Source organism: Dendronephthya gigantea, unplaced genomic scaffold (genome assembly GCF_004324835.1).
Source record: "Dendronephthya gigantea isolate DGI-Jeju-01 unplaced genomic scaffold, DenGig_1.0 000050F, whole genome shotgun sequence".
In the NCBI taxonomy this organism is placed as follows: Eukaryota; Metazoa; Cnidaria; class Anthozoa; order Malacalcyonacea; family Nephtheidae; genus Dendronephthya; species Dendronephthya gigantea.
Window position 1 is genome coordinate 404717 of NW_021163060.1, and position 23643 is coordinate 428359.

At 38.1% G+C, this 23643-nt stretch overlaps 4 protein-coding genes across 8 annotated transcripts; 1 reads left to right on the forward strand and 3 right to left on the reverse strand.

The window, feature by feature from the left end:
* Nucleotides 1–362: 362 nt before the first annotated feature.
* LOC114528456 (tropomyosin-like) lies at nt 363–4804 on the forward strand. The gene is made up of 6 exons (XM_028550094.1): nt 363–709; nt 2073–2303; nt 2776–2910; nt 3073–3312; nt 3753–3893; nt 4573–4804. The coding sequence occupies exons 2-6, from the start codon at nt 2115–2117 to the stop codon at nt 4744–4746; spliced, it is 879 nt and encodes a 292-aa protein (XP_028405895.1). The 5' UTR covers nt 363–709; nt 2073–2114; the 3' UTR covers nt 4747–4804.
* Nucleotides 4805–5314: 510 nt separating this feature from the next.
* Nucleotides 5315–10038, reverse strand: LOC114528492. 4 transcript variants are annotated; one of them, XM_028550144.1, is made up of 6 exons: nt 9954–10038; nt 8334–8632; nt 8129–8217; nt 6728–7811; nt 5850–6342; nt 5315–5679 (listed from the first exon to the last, which is right to left on the reverse strand). In XM_028550144.1, exons 2-6 carry the CDS (start codon nt 8620–8622, stop codon nt 5673–5675), a joined length of 1962 nt encoding a protein of 653 aa, XP_028405945.1. In that variant the 5' UTR covers nt 8623–8632; nt 9954–10038; the 3' UTR covers nt 5315–5672. The 4 variants fall into 4 exon arrangements, with proteins under 4 accessions (XP_028405945.1, XP_028405942.1, XP_028405946.1 ...); XM_028550141.1 differs by lacking the exon at nt 9954–10038 and adding an exon at nt 8839–9946; XM_028550145.1 differs by lacking the exon at nt 9954–10038 and adding an exon at nt 8741–9946.
* Nucleotides 10039–10549: 511 nt separating this feature from the next.
* On the reverse strand, nt 10550–13870 carry LOC114528493 (palmitoyltransferase ZDHHC6-like). Of its 2 annotated transcripts, XM_028550146.1 has the most exons (12): nt 13554–13870; nt 13143–13234; nt 12905–13061; nt 12546–12629; nt 12218–12355; nt 11764–11817; nt 11619–11690; nt 11437–11517; nt 11309–11350; nt 10985–11130; nt 10762–10802; nt 10550–10667 (listed from the first exon to the last, which is right to left on the reverse strand). In XM_028550146.1, the coding sequence occupies exons 1-12, from the start codon at nt 13776–13778 to the stop codon at nt 10567–10569; spliced, it is 1233 nt and encodes a 410-aa protein (XP_028405947.1). In that variant the 5' UTR covers nt 13779–13870; the 3' UTR covers nt 10550–10566. The 2 variants fall into 2 exon arrangements, with proteins under 2 accessions (XP_028405947.1, XP_028405948.1); XM_028550147.1 differs by lacking the exon at nt 12546–12629 and having other exon boundaries at nt 12905–13234.
* A 394-nt stretch (nt 13871–14264) lies between these two features.
* Nucleotides 14265–23578, reverse strand: LOC114528584 (vacuolar protein sorting-associated protein 11 homolog). The gene is made up of 36 exons (XM_028550250.1): nt 23550–23578; nt 23349–23423; nt 22651–22824; nt 22408–22458; nt 22215–22283; nt 22008–22105; nt 21849–21895; nt 21318–21412; nt 21047–21142; nt 20817–20868; nt 20650–20722; nt 20492–20553; nt 20286–20365; nt 20008–20087; nt 19838–19909; nt 19548–19626; nt 19432–19476; nt 18995–19096; nt 18877–18918; nt 18496–18642; nt 18318–18423; nt 17864–17893; nt 17683–17783; nt 17419–17502; nt 17257–17307; nt 17075–17169; nt 16684–16758; nt 16442–16533; nt 16193–16278; nt 16037–16084; nt 15701–15774; nt 15522–15617; nt 15040–15099; nt 14897–14963; nt 14688–14753; nt 14265–14602 (listed from the first exon to the last, which is right to left on the reverse strand). The coding sequence occupies exons 1-36, from the start codon at nt 23562–23564 to the stop codon at nt 14489–14491; spliced, it is 2799 nt and encodes a 932-aa protein (XP_028406051.1). The 5' UTR covers nt 23565–23578; the 3' UTR covers nt 14265–14488.
* Between the last annotated feature and the right edge of the window lie 65 nt (nt 23579–23643).

Genomic DNA, 23643 nt, shown 5'->3' on the forward strand with positions numbered 1-23643 from the left:
TTCACTGGATGGTGCACGCGCGACCGGAACGCTGGACTGGACCCGAGTTAGAAATAAGAAACCGCAAACACCGCATACTATTTTTGAAAAGTGACTTCACGTGTTGAATGACGTTTGAAATAATCGTGTCGCACCTCCTAATTTTGAGTATCTGCTGCCTTATAAAGTAAAAAGGCTGAACAGTTTGCCAATGAAGTCAATTCCCTCGTTTCGGTGACAGAAATATGGTGTATTAGGTCATATTTTCGATACAAATACCCTCGGGAATTTGCATATCTTGCGACAGATGCGCGCGGTTTAAAAGCACGATAGCGCTTTATCAACAGCGTCGGTGTCAAATGAACCTCGTTGATTTTACATCGATGAAGAGAATAGTTTTCTCTGATTTCATGTTCTTTTAAAAAGAGCGATACAATCAGTAAAAAACCCGGCGGAACTATGGTTTCTTTGAACACAAAACGCGCAAGAAACATTCAACTTTTGTGGCGTCTTTGCGGGTAAAATTACTCTAGTTTTAGCAAACATTACATGGGGACGCACAGACCATTTTCCCAGCTTGTGGTCCGTATGCAGTGCAGATTAATTTGTTTGATATTCCTTCGGTAGAATAACATTGCTATAGGTGTCATTTGCTGCTGTGCTTTTGTGCTGTTCGGTTCGAAATTTCCAATTCGCTGTGTGCAATTCGCAAAGCTTCAATCTTATTTTGGTAAGTGAAGTTAAGTTTCAACGTATAATTTCTGGTAAAATCCTGCATTCGAAACTGTTATATACATTTCGTAAGTGTAAGGGCCTTTGCAGATGACAAGAAAGCTTTTTGAATCTGTTCTGAAAATATATTATACTGTAACTTTTACGAATGTCACCGCCTGACGTCTGACGATTTCAAAAGCAATTTGCCGATAACGATAGATTTCTGTCGAATTTCTCGAGTGTGTAGCGCTCAAGCGCTGATGTCCGATAAAAGGACGTATATATAGCAGCTAACAGTAAACGGCAGTGAACATTGAGTTGCCTAGATTCTCTTAGCGGTACATTCCACAGGAGAAATCTTAACACTATGTTTTGTTGACGTATTTCAGCATGAGCATTCATTGGAGATTAGAACTTCTATCATCTAGGAAAGTTTAGTAGAATAAAATGATATTGCATGTAAAGACAGCAGGGAAGTTTGATCTGAGAATTTGCCAAAACACATCAATAAGTTTGTGCAAAGGAGCTGTTAAAGGAACAAGTTGTATTTTAAACAGAGGTTGAGTTCCATATTGGCCACTCCCAGCTCACTTGTGGGGACAACTGGTGCCGGTTGTATCAAGCCCGTTTACCTTAAACGGCGGATAAGTCAAAATTAGATAACACTCTTATATTCCTCTTGAAGAAGTCAACTTGAATATTGTGCACTGAATATGTAGTTGTAAACAGTATCCTTGTATTAAGGTTAAAAGCATTTAGTTTGCTTCTTGAATAAAACGGCAGACTTGCTTGAATCTATTTTGAACTTAATATAACCACCGTTTAAGCTAAACGGGCTTGATACAACAGGCCCCTGCATGGGGCTGGTTGTTCGAAAGGCGTTTAGCTTAAACGGTGGATAAGTTCAAAATGGAAAACAAAATTATCTATTTATTGAACAACTGAGCTGAAATATTTCGATGTAAATAGTTTAATTTTCAATGGAAGTACATATTTAATGCACAAGATGCAGGTTCAGTCATTCACAAGAACTATGAGAGTATTTTTAAACTTTGGCTTATCCACCGTTTATAAGCTAAACGCCTTTCGAACAACCGGCCCCTGGCTTTTAAATTGGCTGTATATAAACCTGGCGTTGCGTTACTAGTTCCCTTATGCTCTGAAGCAAGTGTCAGGCAGACACCGCGGAAATTGGTAAGACTTAGCCACAATTCTCACTACTTAGACATCAAACTTGGTGAGAAAAAGATTTATAAATACTCAACGAAATATGTCTTGCACAAAATATTTTTTCTGCGGCGTTTCTCCAGCTGAAGTTGGTTATTTCTTCAAGCACTTCATCAGTAGATTTTTGTATTCTTATTTTCGGTTTTGAATAGTTTTTTTGCTGGCTAAAACATCGTTCAAAACAGTCAATCATCATGAGTGTACAACTTCAGCGAGTCAAGGAACGTGTGTCGAAGTACAAGGAAGACATCGACATCGCTGAGGAGCGGGAAATCAAGGCGAAAAACGATCTTCTCGAAGCGGAAGCGAGGTACGAAAACACCGTGAATGAAGTGGAAGGAATGAAAAGAAGATTGGTTTTGATACAAAAGGATTTGGACAAGGTTTATTTTCCATACGCTTACTATACGAGTTGATGCGAGTTGACGAACAAGCGTTTGCACAAACTTGCATGAGACGGTTGGCAGTGGACACAATTATGCAACAAACGTGATTTGTCACTCGCGTTATATTCATTAAACCAACTAGTAAACCAACTTGCATTAACTAGCATCAACTCTCATGAACTTGTATCGTTCTTGCTTTCAAAATCCGTTAATTTGAGCCGTTGGACTTTCCCCTTTATTTCGAAACCAATCCTAAAGTCTTTTAACTGTTTTTCATGGTTTTGTCTTAAATAATCAAGTTTTGAGAGCATTTAGACACCACACAACACTTAAAACCTAAGTTAAAGATAGCAAGTACATACAATCCTTTGTCGCAACACAGAATGCCCATCAGAAAGACACCTTCGTTGCTTTTTGATAAGTGTAATCTCTCATGATTTGTCACTCAGCAATGTATCACAATGCACAGGTAAACGATCGGCTGGAGGCTGCGCAGAAAAAGTTAAATCACGCCGAAGGAAGATTTGGGGATGATGATGGAATGAGACAGGAGTTTGAGATCACTGAAATGGAGCGAGATGAACAGCTGGCGACCCTGGAAGATGTACGTTTATTTAATAATAGATCAATAAGAGATGATCCTTACTGGACCTCTAGGAAGAACAGTTTAGAACTGATAGAGCTATCCAGTTCTATATAATATAAAGTTAATTTTGTTCAACTTTCTCCTGTAAAGATCGTAATTCATTTCTCGTATACAAAACAGGAGTGTGTCGCAGCAAAGAAAGTCAGCAACGAAGCTCACAACGTGCTTGTCGACAGCGAACGTAAACTTGCCGTTCTTGAAGAGGAGACACAGCGCACGGACGAACGTCTTCGCGCGGGTACGGACCGCGTGAGCGCGCTTGAAGAAAAGATCAACAACGTGGGCACGGAAATTCGCACCCTCGAAGATCGGGATAACGATGCTGCGGAACGCGAGGAACTCACGGAGGAGAAACTAAAGGTGAGCAGGTAGAATGATTGGTTGTTAGGTTCCTGGAGGAATTTATTGAATTTGTCCATAGCGACAGACACACATGGGTAAAAATTCTGATGAAAACAAGTTTTTACAACAGAACCATTGCAGATTAAACAACAATTTCATCCAGGCAAATCTGGACAGTGATTTTACTATTTCTTGAAAGAGCATGGCAAAATTAGTAAACTGAACAAGTTACGTTGCGAAATTTGGTGTAATTTTGAAAATACAGCCATTTGAAGTATTTATTCAACGCGACCGTTAGGAAACCTCGAAGTATTTACTAGTTTTTGTGCGTCTTTCCTGGCTGCGAGAAAAATATCTTTCGAGATCTGCTTTGATAAAATTATTTTGTAACGTGCAATGAGTTTCGTTTGAGCGTCTCTGGCTGGCACAATGTTATCAAATTGTTTAAAACATTGCAGTTCTTGGAAGACCAAGTTCGAGAAACAGACGAAAGGGCTGACATGGGGGAACGTGATGTTGTAAAGATGGAGAACATCGCGAAAGACTATGTAAATGAAATTAACAGTTGGAAAAAGAAGATACAGGGTGTGAGAGATGAGGTAGTTTTCTTCCCTCAATATATAATGTTTACTGTAGCCTATGTCTGAACTACCCGAGTTGTCTGAACTACCTGAGATTGTCTGAACTACCTGAGAAAGATATCTTAAACGTGGTGGTCTAGTGTAGGTAGTATTCTACAATAATCTGTCGTGGTTTGTGTCTGAACTACCTGAGAAAGATATCTCAAACGTGGTGGTCCAGTGTAGGTAGTATTTTACAATAAGCTGTTGTGGTTTGTGTCTGAACTACCTCAGAAAGAATCTCAAACGTGGTGGTTCAGTGTAGGTAGTATTCTGCAATAAGCTGTCGTGGTTTGTGTCTAAATTACCTGAAAAAGATATCTCAAACGTGGTGGTCTAGTGTAGGTAGTATTCTACAATAAGCTGGCGTGGTTTGTCTGAACTACCTGAGAAAGAATCTCAAACGTGGTGATCCAGTGTAGGTAGTATTCTACAATAAGCTGGCGTGGTTTGTGTCTGAACTATCTGAGAAAGATATCTCAAACGTGGTGTTCTAGTGTAGGTAGTATTCTACAAAAAGCTGTCGTGGTTTGTGTCTGAACTATCTGAGAAAGATATCTCAAACGTGGTGGTCTAGTGTAGGTAGTATTCTACAAAAAGCTGTCATGGTAAAATTCTGCGCAGGATTAAACCGTTGTTGTTGTCTTTGCCATTACAGGTAGCACAGATCGAAAACATGGCTGACGAGCAGTTGGAAGAACATTCTGAGAATCGACCGACGCCCCGGAAAGAGCCTGAACCTGAGTCCGAGTCGGAACCAGAGCCCGAGCCTGAACCCGAGCATGAACCCGAGCAGGAGGCGGGAAATTCCGACGAGGGATCCGAGGATTAGTTTAGATCATGTTGTAGCATAAAGACACGTATCGTAGCTGTTTTGAAAATACAGTAAATTCAAGTTATTGTTTTGATTAAATTTTTCTATCATAGTCGCAGGCTCATGGTATAGGATTGCGGTAGTACACCATCGTGATTGGTGCCACTCTTGCCTGACTAGTTTAGTGTTAAATTCTTTGCAATGTTTTATTCAATGTTTCACTTTCAACCTTCCTCACTGTCAGTTGATCATTGCAGTACTGCCAGTCTGACTGAGTGTTGACTGTTTCTACTAATACTAGCCTGACTAGTCTAGTACTTACTGCTTTGCAATGCTTTATTCAGTGTTTCACTTCCAACCTTCCTCAATGTCAGTTGATCATTGCAGTACTGCTAGTCTGACTGAGTGTTGACTGTTGCTACTAATACTAGCCTGACTAGTCTAGTACTTACTGCTTTGCAATGCTTTATTCAGTGTTTCACTTCCAACCTTCCTCAATGTCAGTTGATCATTGCAGTACTGCTAGTCTGACTGAGTGTTGACTGTTGCTACTAATACTAGCCTGACTAGTCTAGTACTTGCTGCTTTGCAATGCTTTATTCAGTGTTTCACTTCCAACCTTCCTCAATGTCAGTTGATCATTGCAGTACTGCTAGTTTGACTGTTGGTTGTTACTACTAATACTAGTCTAGTACGGTATGACTGACGTGAACACATTTTAAAACTACAACGCTTTAATCTATATTACATTTTACAGTTTAGAACAGTTTTGAACTGTCATTTATCTACAACCAACGACAACTTAGACTTAGCATAAAACTATGACCCAATGGCGGGCAATTTTACAAAACTTCCGGTTGAAATTGCATTGAAAGTATCACGGGATACGTAGGTCCCAGGCTTTCTGAAAGTCATCTTTCCTCGGAAGAGGACCAAACCGAATTTCAACAACTAGAAAAAGAGAATTAAGATTCAGGATTAGGTTTAACCCTAATCAACGATAAATCTAATCTTACACCTAATCCTAATCTGGTATCAAGGATAAAATCGTGGCTTCAGTAACCTGGCAATCCGAGTTATAATTATAGGTTCTGATTATTGGTAACAAAGTTATCACTTACTCTGAAATTTTCAGATCAGCAGGCGGCTTTCCTCTTCTTCCATATTTCTGCCATTTCTGATACTCCATTAACTTTTTTCGACCTCGTTTTTCGTCGCTTTTCTTAATCGGATCACTGAGGCTTTTCTTGTGTTTATTATCAACATCCTCCTTGTTTTTCCCCGAGGTTGATTCCTCGCACGCGGACTTTGACTTCCCGTGAAATTTTCCCCGGGGGGACAATCTCCTCCCGGGCTTATTACGTAATACAACGTTCTCACAAGTGTGGGGTTCCTCAGGGGTCGCTTGGGGTCCCTCCTCACTTTTGTCCACAATATCCTCAATCTGTTCAATATTATCCTTCGATGACGAATCCTCCCCACTCGGTGAGTGACGGGACGGAACGGGTGACTGTTGGCCTTTCAAAAAAATCTCAATACTTGATGTAAACGAGCGTGATTTTTTAAGAGAGGGCGATGGTGGAGTTTCAACCAACGAAGGGATTAAGATTTCACCTGAAAAGAAAAACGAGTTGGTTGAAATAGAAATGGCTATATGAAGATATACTTTGCCTTATGAAATGAATATATATTTTGATGGTAACTCTACCATTTTGTAACTATTCTTTCTAAACTAACTTTATTTATACCGGATAGCTCTATCAGTTCTAAACTGTTCTTCCTAGAGGTCCAGTAAGGATCATCTTTTATTTATCCAGTGTTACTACAGGAGGAAACCTGAACTGAACTAACTTTATAGCTACTGGATAGCTCTATCAGTTCTAAGCTGTTCTTCCTAGAGGTCAAGTAAGGATCATCTCTTATTGATCCAGTGTTACTACAGGAGGAAACCTAAACTAAATGAGCTTAATCAGGACATAAGAATATCAGGCTGACCAACCTGTAGAGACATTAACAACGCTGTCAGGGGTGAAATTCCACATGTCCTCTTTATCAGAAGGTGGGGACTTTGCCCTGGACGAAAGAATGCAAGAATCACTTTTAGAAATCTGCTTTCTTGAGAGAATTTTCTTTTTCTCCCCATTCGTGGGTGGTGAGCTTTCAGACACGACCTCTCTTGACGCCACCCAGGGTTCGTCCGCTGAACTGTGCAGAATATCTTGACTGGAGTGAAACGCCGAACTGAAGTCGCTGGTAGAGCTCCCAAGGGAGCCATTCTCCCCAGGGGGGTGATGGGGGAAACCACCCTCAATATCGGGCATCTCGAAGTTCTCAGAATTCTGCATTTTTTCCTCAGATCCTAGAATCTCCCCCTCAAGCGAGCTCCCGTTTCCTAAGCCGTTCTCGAAGGTGGCCCATTTCTTGGACAGCGGTTGCAAGGGGGAGCCCCCTTCCTCCCCACGTTCCTCCAAAATCAAGTCCGTGTTAAAACTCAGCCTGTTGTCGGGGACATGAAAGTTGCTGTACTCGTCAGCATCGAGAATGTCGCAAAAGTTCGTGGTTCGCGTCAGCTTACCCAGGCCTAAGCCGCTGTCGACTTCACTCAAATTGTCAAAGTCCTCCAGACTGTGCGTCGTGTTGGGTCGGGAGAGGTCGGCACTCCGAACCCGGACCTCCCTCTTCATACAATCGCTGAAGTGTCTTTGAGGGGGATTTCTCATGTTCCCCCCCGGGCCGTCTTTCGCCGTCCACTCTGCCGACAGACTCATCATTTGCCTCAGAGAGAGACTCTCGTTACCATCTCCCCATAAATCTCTATGGTTCTGCATGGGTTCCATGGGGTTTTGCCTCCTATGAGCGTTGGCAGAATTTTCATCACCAAAGTCTCTTTCCTCCCCCATCACTTCACCCATGGGGTCAGGTGTGATTGTGTTTTCGTGGGTGTGCCGAAGTTCTATGTCCAGGATCATTTGATCTCGCTCTGCCTGCAATGTTGCAATTGTCGCTTCAAGATCCATGATTTGCCATTCCATGACCGATATGTGCTTGTCTCTTTCAGCAAGGTTCAGCTCCACACTTCGCAACTAAATAAACACAGGTTTGCCAAAGTATCAACGTAAGATCGACATAAGAAATCCCTTCTGTTTGTTGCCATTCTGGTCACAAAGAGATCAGTGGGGACCCTGGCTTCTGACTGGGGTGGGGTGCATACTTTACCCCTCGCGGCTCAGCATGAATTTGCCAATTCTAAATTCCTACAGGGAGTGCTAAAATTTTCTTGGAGAAAGACAGAATATTTTACTAGTAGGGGATATGCACTTTGAATGCTCTGACAATTGCTCAGGAGATAGATATTTGAATGGATAAAGTAGCCTTGATAATACTATCTTGTTTTGACTACCTTGGATGTGACATCCTGAATTCTTGCCTCTGCTGTTTCGGCATCGATAGCACAGCTGAGTGCAGACACAGAAAAATTACCTCTCTTTTCTGTAACACAAAAAGAATTATTGTAATTTGCCGTAAAGAAACGAATAAACCAATCAGCTGGATGTACAATTTAGAACTGACAAAAATTTCACATAATAACGGACAGCATCTTTCACCTGGAGAAGCTACTTTGCTTGCCATCAGCTGAATGTTAGTGTTTCTCAACAGACTTATTTCCTTTTGATATTTTGCCAACTCCTCGTGATGTTTTCGTTTCTGTTCAAGCATTGCTTCGTCAACCTGCATCTTTCGTTGGTTCACCTGCTCGCAGTACGTTTGCAGTTGCTCAATTTTACCCTTGAAATACTCCAGCGATTCCATGACTTCTTCCACTTGTTCATCTGAGAATATCTCGAGTTCCCTTGGGCCGTCATGTTGCTCATGGCCAGCACCATTCATATCCATGATTTCCGAACTATGAAACCGAACAAAACCTTTCAAAGCTTTTGCATAAGCATGTATCAACTGGGCTATATGCATCAAACTCAAATGGTTGAGCATAACAAAAAAACAAATGACATACATGCTTCATCCTAGTTTCATCTCAAAAAGACCTTGTGTGGTTAGACATGCAAACCACAAATGCCACAAGTGTCAAACTGTGTCAATTTCAAACCTTACCAAAGCATAGTTTGCTGAACAATTGACAGTGAATTTAATGCTCTTATGAACGACAATGTGGAGTAAGTATGTTTACATTTCCCGTTTTGTTGAAATGACAGCAGCATCTACGAACCTAATACACACAGGATATCATTTTCAATCATGTCAAGGACATTGTTGTATTAAATTTCCAGATATGGCCATACTTAGAATGCAAAACATGCAATTTAAGTCACAACATCTACAATCATCTGTCATGATATGTCAGTCACGTCTGTTATGAATTCACTAAGAAGCATCTGCTAATTCTGGTTGTAGCTTTCCAGCCCTATCATAGTATTTCTTAAACATTTGCGGTCTAAAAGATCAGTTTGCCGACAGCGAAGAAACTTTAAGTACACAATAAACAAAACTTTTGAATAAATTCAAATCGACGATGGAAAAGGATCCCAACTTGGCACAAGGTTAAATGATGATATATTACAATAATACGCCAAGATATATTGTTTTTCAGCGCGATTTTTGGTCATAATCTTTCCCTTATCGGGAATACGAAACAATCCAAATTATATGTTGAAACAATAGCTGACAAATTGCATGACTTACATTGCAAAGGACGAAGATTTTTATAGTAAAAGTTCAAAATGAAACAAGGTGAATATTATATTTTCCGATAGCGTTTCCTCAGGACTCGCACAAGGTATATACTTTGTGCCTTTGTCCCGTTAAACTTTGTTTATATTTTTCACAAAACAGAACGTTTGAATCTACGTGGGAAACCAAAATATACGTTTTTAATTTGCAATTTCAAGCACAGCGCTGTTTACGAAGGAAACAAAAACTAGGCCCAACATGGGCTTTGAAGGACTCAAGATTCCCACGGACACACGGATAAGGCGATCGCGGCAAATATTTAAGCCCCGAGGTCTATGTTGCAAACATTACACTTGAACACTTTCTATTTATGCATCAAGATCGCTTAATTATCTATTTGCCTTTTGCAGAATAACGTGTTTCTGTCGAAATATATCAGGGAACTTTGAGCAGTCATTTTTCATTCACACTTAAACAAAATAAACAAGTGAAGGCTAATAAAAGGTCATCAGAACATACAAACAGAAAGGAAAGCCTACCTTTTGACCGCCGATCGCACAGCTTGCTTGATCAATACATAAAATATGAGATTTTTTATTTATTTTGACCACAAATAAGGCACACACTCGGAATGATGTAAACACAAGCGCATTATTCGAATTTCGAAACCTCGTGACATATTTTTCGACGAAATTGAAAAAGGCGGCGAAATATTTGTCGCAGGTATAATAATCATATGCATAATAATTCCATTGCCAAGTAAATCCTATATACACGAATTTAATCCTTAAGATTAGGTGAGGATTAGGGTAAGATTAAGATTTGGGTTAACAGTTATCAAAACAAACCTCATGTCTTCATTTGTAGCTGATCTTAATGCAACTGGTGCAGAGTCTCTAGCACAAAACAAACTATTTGCTTGCATACTTATTTTGTAAAAAATCAACCCACTTTTTCAGGCTTTACCTATTGCAAAAATTATTCCTAACTTGTTCCCTATTTTAGCAGAACTTTCTGTTGCAATATAGAATTGTCCTCAACCCTGACCTGACATTTGCAGTAGGAGTACTTCAATTTGTTTGGTCCTAAATTAAGTTAGAATTTAAAAATGAAATCAATCAATACTATATTCCTAGCCTAATCATGTTTGGTCTATTCATTTTTAGGCTTTTCTTGACTAGATTCCAGTCCACCATCCTCGTCAACACAGACAGCACAGTTTCTTGGAAACCAGCCTTTTTCTGGATCTTTTACTGTAAAATGTAAAACAGAATACCACCATCAGAGGAACCATTCATTTTGCAAAGTATACTTAAAATGTAAAAAATAAATGGTCACAAACTATACCTGACTCTTCATTGTGTACTTTCATACCATACAACCAATACCTAATGAAAATAAAAAGTTTTTTCATTGTCTGGAATCTAATTTGATCATTTCTTGATCAACAAGAGGATCTTGCTAAGACTTGCTTCGATAAAATTTAGAGTTTGGGACAGTTGCCTGTTCGTCACTAATAGTACTCTGTATTAGTGTCATTCACAATAAAACATATAACGACTAAACCTACTTTCGCCAACGTGTGACAAGTAGATCCTGGTCTTTTTTAAACCTCAGTCTTTTTTCTAATGACCAAGGAAAGGACAGGCAAGTCCTGCAGCCATGAAACAGACCAAAAAAATTTCCATTGTAATCTTCTACAGCTTTATATTCAGCCTGAGATAAAGAGACAAAGTGTGTTCAAATAAAGCAATGTTGAATAAAAACTTTGGTCTAAATTTAGTCCAACATCAACCAACATAGTTTTCAAACTAGGCCAGGGCATATGGAGAGAAAACTTCAAGTGCAGTCAAAAACAATGGAATCTATTCAAAATCCCAATTAGTATACTTACAGCATAATTTTTCTTAATTTGTTTTTGCCTCAGCTGTTCAACCTGAACAAAAAACAACAAGTTAACATATAAATTGTAATACATAAAATTGGGAAATTAGGATTTGACATAAACAGTTGAACACATACTGTCAAGGTGAACTGATCACAACTGTCGACAACAGGCCAAGTGATTCCATCCCCAATAAAATCGCCTCTAAAATGAATTACCTTTACATGAAAAAAAAGAAGCAAGAGGCTTGAATTGTACCAGTTGTAAACACATTAAATATCAGCTTAATAACTTCAGATTTTTTTATGCTTTAGTTTACCTGCTTAATATTCTCCCATCGACCAAGATTGTATGGATAAATAAATACATTTTTCTTTCGTCTATATGTTGCCTATTTAACATCGATGTGGGAATTGTAATATACCATGAATTTCGATGATGAAAAATGGAGAATTGAAAGGTACCTTTTCAACAATCCAAGCTTCGATAGAGGACTCATTTCTTACAATGTCACGAGCCTGCAATGGAAAGTGCACATTTTAGAATAGGGATGTGTCTGAGGACAAGGTGTCTGAATTAGAGAACAAGGAGGTGTCTGAATTAGAGAACTAGGAGGTGTCTGAATTAGAGAGCAAGGAAATGTCTGAGTTAGAGAACAAGGTGTCTGAATTCGAGAATAGGTAGGTGTCTGAATTAGAGAACAAGGAGGTGTCTGAATTAGAGAACAAGGTGTCTAAATTAGAGAATAGGTAGGTGTCTGAATTAGAGAACAAGGTGTCCCAATTAGAGAATAGGTAGATGTCTGAATTACAGAACAAGGAGGTGTCTGAATTAGAGAATAGGTAGACGTCTGAATTAGAGAGTTGTTTATTTTGCATTACAGACATTCGAAAAGGTGTTTATTTTATAGAAACCAACCTGATAATAAAGCAATATACCAACAGCAACAGTCACACCAATATCTAACCCAATACAGAATACTATACCAAGAAGATGATAAAATCCAAATGGTACCAATTGATGTTCCATTATCCTCCTGTATACAATAGGATTAACCTAAGAAAATGAGAACAAAGAAACAAATGAGATTGATCTGGAAATTGTGATTCAATTTAGAATACAAATTACCATGAAAATTTCTTATATGATAGTTTATCAAATTGTTAAAAGAACCAACATATTAAGAACTTGTACATTGTTACATTGTGATTAGGGTCGGCATAATTTAGTACAGTTTTGTTACTACCTCAGCAATTTCAGAAAGCGTCTGCCTGAAATTTTTCGAAGAACGAAGTGCTTGTGTCAAGGATTCCTTAAGCACGTTTATACTCTAAAATATTATATATGAGCAGCGTTCAATTGTTCATCGTCAAAGCATTAACTATTTACGAGGTTTAAATGTTATGAAATTAGTCTGATTACCAATTAAATTAGGAAATAATGGTTAATTAACATCAAGCTGCAATTTACGCAGTATGGTTAAATTAGGTCAACGGTACTTTCTCATTTACTATCAAAGTAAATATTTACAATAATTTTAAATATTTAAATCTTTTAAACTACATATGCCTGAGTCCAGTCAAAGGTAGAATTGGTATTACTTACTATTGAGAATATGTGAACAGTGCAGCCAATCAGAGTGACTGCAGCATACGAACAACCAATCACGACGAAGAATAAGAACAATGTGAAACGTTTGTGATTTTTATGGCCAACACAATGATTTATCCAAGGACAATGGTGATCCATTTTCATGACACATCTAGTGAAACATGAACAAAAAATTGTCCATAATTTTGTTCTTGTGGTCCTTAATTTGTCACAAGTGTATGAACAAACAAACCTGTTGCATTGTCTACAGTGGTGCGACCTTGGTGCCTTATATCCCTCGCATATTTGACAAAACTGCATCAATTTCTCATGTTCAGCATTATCCTATAATACAAGGCATTAGTTTCTCATTTGTCAAGGAAACAAAATGCTAAACAGTCTCACGATTCAAATGCATGCAAAAATAAACCAAACCAAACCCAGATTAGAAAGCGGTTAATGGCTACTGAATACTAAAACCCAAAAATACAAATCAAGGAAACGAGATCAGAATTCTGAGGAAAAATTGTTGCAATCTACTTGGTGGGGTGACACACAATTCTCGCAAGTGACGTGGACTAAAACCGAAATCTTGTTTTAGTAGATTGAGTACCATATTACATATATAAACAAAGTTTGCTGTGTCAATTGGTCGCTAACTAACCGGTTTCCATTTAGGAGGAACATAACCAGGTCCAACCCATGCCGCTTTGATAAAATTATACAGTATACACGTGAGAAAAAACGCCAGAAGACACAGATTTATGACTCCACTAAAATTAACAGGGGGCCACCACACTAACGACGAGTAGACACTGGCGGTGAATAACGTAAAGATGATTGTTAGCGCCGTTAACGGACCCCAATGAAGCAAACTACCTTTTGCCATATAGCTAATGTACTTTCAACACATGAAAACGTTTTAAAAGCTGTCAAAATCCAGTTTTTATACGCTAAAATGGTCGAATTTCGAGGCCATTTTGTGCGTTGGAATTTTTAATTAGCAATGCACGCATGCGTGGTTTGGGTTGAATAAATCTCAGCGCGCGACTTAAGATTGCGCTTCACCGACTCTTCCGGGGTATGCCCCCCACCTTCATCATCATTTTCTCCCCCGGGTTTCATTCGAATTACGTCATATTCTAGTATGTTCATGTTGTAGAGTTTCTCAAGGGCTTTCGAACGATGGGTCACTCGACCTATTAACATAATTAATACGCGAAGAAACTCTTTCTTCCTTGACCTCGCTGTTTCCTAACCTAAGTTACATATTAAGTTGCAACGTCCATTCCTTGTCGGGTTGTAAATCCTTGTAAATCGTCCTCGCGCGCATGTTATTTTTGTATTGTAATATTATAGTTAAAACACCATCCTTGTATTCATTGTATTGAATGAAAATCATATTAATTCATTAATTACACTTTTTTGTTTTCGTTAGAAACTAATTGTTTTCATATCTAGATTTTGATTTCATCAGCTGTCTTTTTCAATTTTATTAAAAGCCATCATTAGCGCTTGGGCAAGCTCTGTGCCAACGAGGCACCGGAACTTGAACGAGAGATTAATCCTTGTTTGCCGGTTCACATCAGTTATATTACGTTACAAGAAAGGATTACCAGGTGAGTTTGACATCAACAAATTTCTTTGCGTTTGTTCGTCGTATTCTGGTAGCCCCTTCGCTTTTTTACCGGTCTGGTCGGTAACTATGGTTACCTAAATGAAATGACGCATTTTAAAATGGTACCATGAAAGTTTAGCAAGGATTTCAAGATGGAAAGATACAGTTCACACTTCTTACTTTGTTAAATACCCCACGACCAAAGTAATCTGCCACAACAGAGAATCCATCATTTGCTCTTTCAAGCTATAAAATATACCAAAACGTATTACCTTTTCCTTTCAATCAATTCAGGGATGTTTCCAATTGAAGCACTGGTGTCATTTCATCTGAGCTACAGCCAAAAGTGGTCTTAGTACATACGGAAAAAAAGTAGCTGTGATCATCACCTGATTGTGAAATTGATCATGAAGATCTTTCATTTCTTCTTGAGAACGAATTATGTCCTGAACTTTTCTAAGTTAAAACGGGAGAAGATTTGTCGAAGCTTCTTCAACAGAGAAATTTAGCTTAACTGACAATTTAAACGTACTTATTTTCAGGAGCACAAATCGGACATTCTTCGTCCTTGTCCGCGTATCCTTCGAAACAACTAAAAAAACAACGAAACAATAAAAAATTCAATGCCTGGCGACAATTTCTTGAAATATATTTCAACAAAACACCACAGATTCCTGCCGACATGCAGTTTTAAGAAATAATGAAGAAGACGCCATCTTGAATTCATTTCAAGATATGAATCAAAACCATTATCAAAACAAGACAGGCGAATGTATTATTATGTGCGATATTTTTTCCTATATGCCCTTCCTCGGCTGAAACAATATCTCTTGAAATATACTTCATTTCTGTTTCAAATTAATGTCAGTGGTGTAGTTCTTATCACTAAACATAATCATAAAATTTCGCCTAGTTTCATAAAGAATAACAAAAGATATAATCGATTAAACATTGCAGAATGAATTTCTATTTCGACAGCCTTTCTGAGCAGTGAGCACAGATTAGAAAACTCACACTGTGTGGAATGAGTGTTGGCAGAAAAAGTGTAAAACCGGCAGCTCAAGAGGTCTGGAACAAAGGTTACACTTGGCCGACTGGAATACGATTGCGCTGAAAGATATATTGATGGCAAAGGTTACTTCATAATGATACTAGAACGAGAATACTGAAGAGATGAATGCATTAATTGGTACCTCGTCTTAAGATCTTTGATTTGATTTCGCATTTTTTCCGTTTCCTCCCTGTACTGCCGTATGAGGCGTTCATCCTGGAAGATATTTGAACACTTTAACAAGCATCTGAAGCTAATTGATTGACATTTGACATTGTAAACTAGTTCTCTGTCTAGACAAGAAGAGGTTACATCGAAAGCTTTGCTCGCTTATTTCACAATATTTCAATCAAATTTGGCAATCTTTTGCAATTCATCTTGGGAAAGCACTTTTTGGCCAAGATATAAAACAAGTCAAAAATGCAATTTTTTTGTTCAACCATAACTCGAAGTCTCGAGGGATTGAAATTATATGTACTTGGGCTATCTGTTCATCCTCTTGTTGCAAACGTTTGACGATGTAATCCTGAGAAAATAATATTGGAATAATGAAATATCAATTTAAACATTAATAGCTCTATATATCTTTAACTTTTTCAATCGATAAACTAATATTGGAAGTTCTATTGAGTACCTTGACGACAGACAGAGTTGCGGTGGAGTTGTGAGCAAGAGTTTGTAGTACAAGAAGCGGTGGAAGTAAATTATGTTTGTCGATGTCTGCAATTGGTTTATCAAGGAATATTCTCGAAAAATATCATGACTTTGCTTCGATTAAAATAACCATTTTTGAAAATAACCAAGGCGACTAGATTATATCGGAACTTAGTCTACAGTGAAAACCATCAATTGGGCGTTAAAAATGTTCACGGGAAAAAGATACGCGTCAGGACCTCCATAATGTAATCCTTGCAATCTTCCTCCTTGCCTGCAAAATAGGACAACGCCTGAACCCACAGGTTGGGATCTTGAAAACTAATAAAATGGAAACACCATATTTGAACACTATGAATACCATGATTCCTTACGCCCACCCACGCCTGCGAAGTCTGTCCATGACCGAACACCTGAAAAGCAGGTGAGGGTTTAACGACAGTTTGCCGCCCGCAATGCATTGTAATTTACCCGTAGTTCCTGCACGTATCCATCACGTTCGCATGTTCGTCGTGTTCCATGTGATAGCGAAGTATTTGAGGAAACCTTCAAAATAAAAAGTCAACCCAAACAGCGGATGGTTCATTGTTATTCGCCAAGCTTTTCACAGTAAAACTCGAGTCGAATTCATAATATTATCTGCACGAATTCTAAAGAATGCTATGGGTATTCTTGCTTATGTAACTTGTTCAAACTGGGTCATGTAACCAAGAAGCATTTTTCATCCCTTTTTCTTTGCTGTAAGGTCATTTTCCCGCGTTTCAATGTGAAGTTTTCACATGATGCGAAGTCATAGCAGAGAAAAAGCGATAAAAAATCATCAATTTGGAGTTTCATGAAGCGAGATATTCCGGCCACTTACAGTTTGGATTTCTCGTAAAGCAGTAAGATACCAGCTTTAAAGTTATGCATTTGTGTAAGAACCATAGCGTGATCGTTGTCGATGTCGTATTTTCCCTGTGTTCAGATAAAAACTGTGAGTTATATGTTGTGGATTTACAGTAATTACAGTCAAAGTGGCAAATGTAGAACTCAGAGTTTCACCTCGACATTTTGTAACAGCGCGAGGGCTTTGGTCAAAGGTTCGACTTCATCCTGCAAGAAAAGATGGCGGACTAAATTTGACGTTTTGTTAGGGATAAATTCTCGAACGCTTTTACACATGTTTTAACGGAATGCGTAGGAAATATTGTTTGAATGTGGTACCAATTTGTCTTTACAGTGCTTCGCTTTGTTGAGATAAAGTTCCAAGAGTGTGCTGCAAACCATTGTGGAAGATTTCTCTCGCACCTTTGATCAAAATTAAAACAAAATAAGTATAGCGGGGTAGCTTGAATGGTATTCCACAACATTGGGACATTTGATAAGAAAGAATGACAATTGAATGGGTCTGGATTTAGGTGAGAATTCTGAAATATCATAAGGGATAGAAATGAGATAGGGAAAGACATGTCATTTGGCATGAGCTACCTTGGTCATGTGTTCAAGGAACTCGATCAATTGGTTTTTCTGGTGGACAAAAATGTGGATGAAAGTTTCTGGTTCGGCACGTAGGATCTTGCGTGGCTTGCCTGTCATTAAAATAGGCGAGGAAACATTTTAGATGCATTTTTATTTGAAGTGGGTCTTGATTTACAATTTCCAACCATACCTGACATATCAATATCGTCCACCAGTGGACCTACGAAAAATCAGAAAATCAACACCAGTTATGAATTGATAGAGTCGGTATATAAACAAAGTTAGTTTAGTTTTCCTCCTGTAGTATCACTGGATCAATACGAGATGATCCTTACTGGACCTCTAGGAAGAACAGTTTAGAACTGATAGAGCTATCCAGTATAAATAAAGTTAGTTCATGTTTCCTCCTGTAGTAACACTGCATCAATAAGAGATGATCCTTACTGGACCTCTATAGGAAAACAGTTTAGAACTGATAGCTATCCAGTTTATAAAGTTAGTTTAGTTTATGTTTCCTCCTGTAGTAACACTGGATCAATAAGATATGATCCTTACTGGACCTCTAGGAAGAACAGTTTAGAACTGATAGAGCTATACAGTATAAATAAAGTTAGTTTAGTTCAGTCATTACTACATTTCCTTACTTTCACTTGAGCGATAATCAGTACACAGCAGTTTCAAAAGTTCTGTCGTTTTATCTGGTTCGGCTTGCATCAGAGTTTTGCCATAGTTTCGTAGGTTGTATTTTGCCTATTGAGAAAACCCGAGTATGCTTGGTTCAGTCGACCTCAACCAATGACGTAACCGCATACATAAACCTACCGCAGGAAACTCCAGTTTGCCTATATAGTCCAGAGCCTTCTGGTAGTCCTTATTGTCCTCCAGTTGTATTTTCAAATACCAGTCGTTTTGAGAAAATTTCTCGGCCAAATACAAGGCATGATCAAAATAACACGCTTGTCGGCAGACCTAAGTTAAGAAGGAAAGATATCTCGCTGATCTTAACACGCAAACTGGACTACCATGAATGGTTTAAAAAGTGAACGTGCTTAAAGTGGTTCTGCCAGTTCCCAGTCAACGATAGGAGTAAACGGAGATTATCTCGCTGGGTTTAAACATTCTCAAAACGTTCAGAAATTCCCTTTGTGTTTAATAAAATGCTCCAGCAATTCGTTGCTTTATAGATCAGTTCACTGCACTAACCTTTATCGCTGTTTCCACATCAAAATTTAATTCTCTGTCGGTCTGTTGGTGGGAAAAATATAAAGATAAACCTTTTTTCGTTTTGCTGAAATTGGATGAATGACCGGGTTTCGCTTACCATAATGAATTCGTCTAGTTTCGAGCGATCTTTTAGTTTTGTATAGCAATTGAGCAAAAGTGTTGTGTGATCAGTGTTTGCTAAATTCATATGGTGCAAAGCCTAGAAACATCGATATTTTAAAATTAAGAGCGATATACGAATTCCTGGATAGCTCTATCAGTTCTAAACTGTTCTTCCTAGAGGTCCAGTAAGGATCATCTCTTATTGTTCCAGTGTTACTACAGGAGGAAACCTAAACTAAACTAACTTTATTTATACTGGATAGTTCTATCAGTTCTAAACTGTTCTTCCTAGAGGTCCAGTAAGGATCATTTCTTATTGATCCAGCGTTACTACAGAAGGAAACCTAAACTAAACTAACTTTATTTAAACTGGATAGCTCTATCAGTTCTAAACTCGGTATAGGTTTGAGTGACGTTGTCCAGACAACTTACTTGTAAATACGCCGTAAGATTATGAATTCTTTGAGCATCTAGAAACTGAAGATAATTCTATCGTGTCACTAAAGAAATCTTGAAAATATTATAAAATATGGTAAACGATGCAATACCTTTCTGATGACATACGATGGTTCAAGATGTCCTATTGTCCTTATGTATTGCTTCATAGCGCCATCATGATCACCTTTACTGTTAAATAGAGCGATACACTTTTAATGATAAAAGCTGAAATAATCTTTCAGCGAAGAGGTTGTCAAACAAATTCGCGAATGGAGTGTTTCATCGTGTTTTTTGCCTCCGTGAAATAAAGGTAAACTACAAGACAGTTGGGACAGCGGAAGGTTTGTGATTAAATTCTGTCAAATGGGAGTTGAATTTCTAAAGTTTTAACAGTCTTTACCTGTATAAGTGATCTCCGTATTGCGTGAATATGTCCATGAGGCCATCTGAGAAGTTTTGGCTTCTTGCCAAGCTACGTTTAAGAAAGGGAATGATTAAATATAGCCATAAAACTTGCTGGCAAAAAGTGAAAAGAAAACGACAAAAAATGAACAACAAACGATGACTGACTCGATGGCGACAGCATATAGATTTTTCTTGAACAAGATTTCGAGTTTGGTCTGCGTGTCTTTTTCTTGGAAATGATACAACTAGAATTGAAAAAAACACAATTGCAGTCCGATTAAAAAGGTCGCGAGATGAATTACAGAATACAGGAAAAATTTCATTTCTACGAGTCTACGGCAAATTGAACAAGAATTGAACCTGCCCAACAGATGATATATTCTATAGCATGTTTTAAATGTTCAATAGGACAAGAATACAGGCAAAGCAATCCATAAACTTACTGTATTTTCCGAAGTCAAGATGTACAAGGATCCCCACTCGCTTAGAACATCCGCCACGCCAGGAATAGGACCAGAAAAGGCTTTTGAACATAAAATACTTTATCATACACACAAACTACTGAATTATATTATATAAAATCCGTGTGGTCTTAAAGTATAAACCGGTTATTTTGAGCGTAGAACAAAAATGAAATCGACAAACATACCGATAAACTTATTCTGTATGTCGTAAATTGTCACCAAGTTCATTTGTCTTGAGGAGCTTTGTCTGGGGAAAAAACAGAGTTTTTAAAAAACGGAAATTGGACGACTTGTGAAGACACAAAGTTTACAAGAAGCAAAATCTTTAAAGTCTTATAAATACCCCGGGATTCCTTTCATATCGTTTCCAACAACAACCAGATACCCTCTGTGCCATGAAATCAATTGTTTCTCTCCTAAAACAACGTTCGATAGACGGTCATACTCGTTAATGGAAAATTATGAACAACATGTCGACTTAACTACATCGATATATATGCACAAACTCACCCTCAAATGGCAACACAGCGCCACGGCAATCCGGTTGATAAAAGTACAAAGCCTGCCAGTAAAAGATTCAAAGATTTCATGCAATCACTTGATTGTCAACTATCACCTCTCGTAATTCAAATATATTCATATTATAATCATATATATACATATTTATACATACATATATATATATATATATACATATTTCATAGTTCAAAATTGTGTGAACTCGTTTTAAAATTATTCACCTCATTTCTGCCAACGACATAAATAAACTGACTTTCTTGAGAGATATCGCTAAGAACCGAGCATTTGGGATTGCAGCCATGCATGTCCAAGACTTCCTACATAAGACATTAAAATGTTATATCATTGTAATTTTATTCGGTCTTACCTTCCATTTTGAGACTTATTTGGTTTTACCTTCCATCTTTGTCTGTTTTGCAAAGCACGAAGGTATCATATAAAAGACAGTCTAAAAGCTTCCTTGATCATTCAAGAACACATGTATTTTCTTACCTTTCGATCCTTTGAAGACGTATTGTAGGAAAGTATTGATTGAGTTGTTGTTACGAACAAAATGACTTGGTTTTTGACTTGTTTATATGCCAAACCTAAGGTGGTGTAAAGTACCATAAATACGCGATGTTATACTGGACCTCTAGGAAGAACAGTTTAAAACTGATAAAGTTACCCAGTATAAATAAAGTTAGTTTAGTTTAGGTTTCCTCCTGTAGTAACACTGGATCAATAAGAGATGATCCTTACTGGACCTCTAGGAAGAACAGTTTAGAACTGATAGAGCAATCCAGTAAAAATAAAGTTAGTTTAATTTAAATTTCCTCCTGTAGTAACACTGGATCAATAAGAGATGATCCTTACTGGACCTCTAGGAAGAACAGTTTAGAACTGATAGAGCTATCCAGTATAAACAAGGTTAGTTCAGTTTAGAGGTTTCCTCTTGAAGAAACATTGGATGAAAAAGAGATGGATGATCAGCAATCTCTAAATATTTTTTTCACTGTCAAACCACTGAGCTCTCAAACTCACCCGTAACTGGATAGTTGTCATGGTGAATGAGACGATGCTTACTATGTCTGTAACAAGAATGAATGAATGAATGATGGCTTCATGAAACTGTAATTTACTGAATTTAAAGATGGTGGAGAAATCTGGCACTTCAGTTAATTGTTTACCTATAGTACCTACCTATCCCTAGTAACATCTCCTTTATAAACAACAACACTTCCATCTTCAAAACCAACTGCCATTTGCGTCAGGTTTTCAAGAACAGCCAAACATGAAACCTACGACAGTTTAGTATATTCAATAAAATGAAATGCATGACCTTCCAAAATCACTCATTTTTACTTTGACCTTACATTCTAAAATCACTCAAAATCCAAATGATCTCACCTCAACTGGATTGTTTCCAGGAATGGCTCGAGTTATCCTCATGCAAGGTGGATTGCCCATCTTGTCGGTCTAATTAATGAAATGGAAAGTTTAACTCAGGCATTGCAAAACTAAGAATTCTCGTATTTCGTCTTTCAACCCTCGATCTTTCCTCTCATCGTAAAAATAGTACTGGAATTGACATATTACAAACCTTGTCCAAATTCCATACTTTGATCAGTGGGTTGACTCCAGCTTCATCTTTCTAATATAGACGATAAATATAATATATAAAAAAGCTTCTTAAAATTTACACCTAGCCCCAACAGTCCAGCAATAACCCTACTTAACCCAGCTATCTACCAAAGTCACCTTTGATTACTATCACTTAAGACAGGTAAAGTAGTGGATTGAACTCATATACAGATACACTAAAACATGGCAAGGAAATACGTACTCCAATCGAGACAAGAATGTTGTGCTGCCGTAGTTGGCACAGAAACGAAACACAGAGCTCAAAAGCTTTGAAACTTGACAATTCTAAACTTCGGTCAAGAAAAAATATGTTTCCTTGCGAATCTCCAAATATTAACTGTCCTCTTCCACTTGTTGAAGCAACAATGTCCACATCCTATAAAAACGATTACTTTCGAGTGTAAATTCTGGTATTGGTAAAACTTGTTGGAAATGTATGATTGTTTGAAGAAATATACATTCTAATATCTCTCAGAAATGGGGCTTGTACGGGAGGCCAGTGGTGGCCGGCTGCATCGCCTAAGGTTGGGTGCAAAGGTAAGAAGGGCAGAGAAAAATGTAGAAGCTTTCGTGCAGAGTTAATTAATTTATTATATAAATGCATGACACATTAACAAGAAAGAAGGGTCTGAAATTCATCCGTTCTGCTGTTTCGTGGGCAGGAAACGTTGAATTTTAGACTGACCCCAAAACACTATTTCACTACTGCACTGAGCTATACTAGAATGGGCCTAGTAAAGCCAGGTCATGTTTTCACCCTTCACCCCTCTGATCGCTACAACTGCTTGGCAATCTGGAATGTTATGACGAAGTTTCTGTACTTATGATGATGCGAATGCATAAAAAGTCCTTTCAACGATCTCCATAAGACCTACAAATGATATAAAGTTGAAACCGAACCTGTAGCAAATTCCAAGGCTGTTTCGTTCCGGCATTTTTTGTGAGCTCTTTCTCAAAGAAATTAAAGCGACGCCACTACACGAAACGAGAAAACAACAACTTAATGCGTTAACTGCAGCATCCACAGTTGTTTACACTTTCTTCCCGCACACGATCACCGAAACCAACAAAAATAAACAAGCATTTTATTTTCAATTTTACCTGAAGCAGCGCCATATTCTTGTTGTGGTCACTAGTCTCCTATAATGTAAGCTCGGTCTCGGTCACATGCGATAATAGTCCAGTTGGGCTGTAG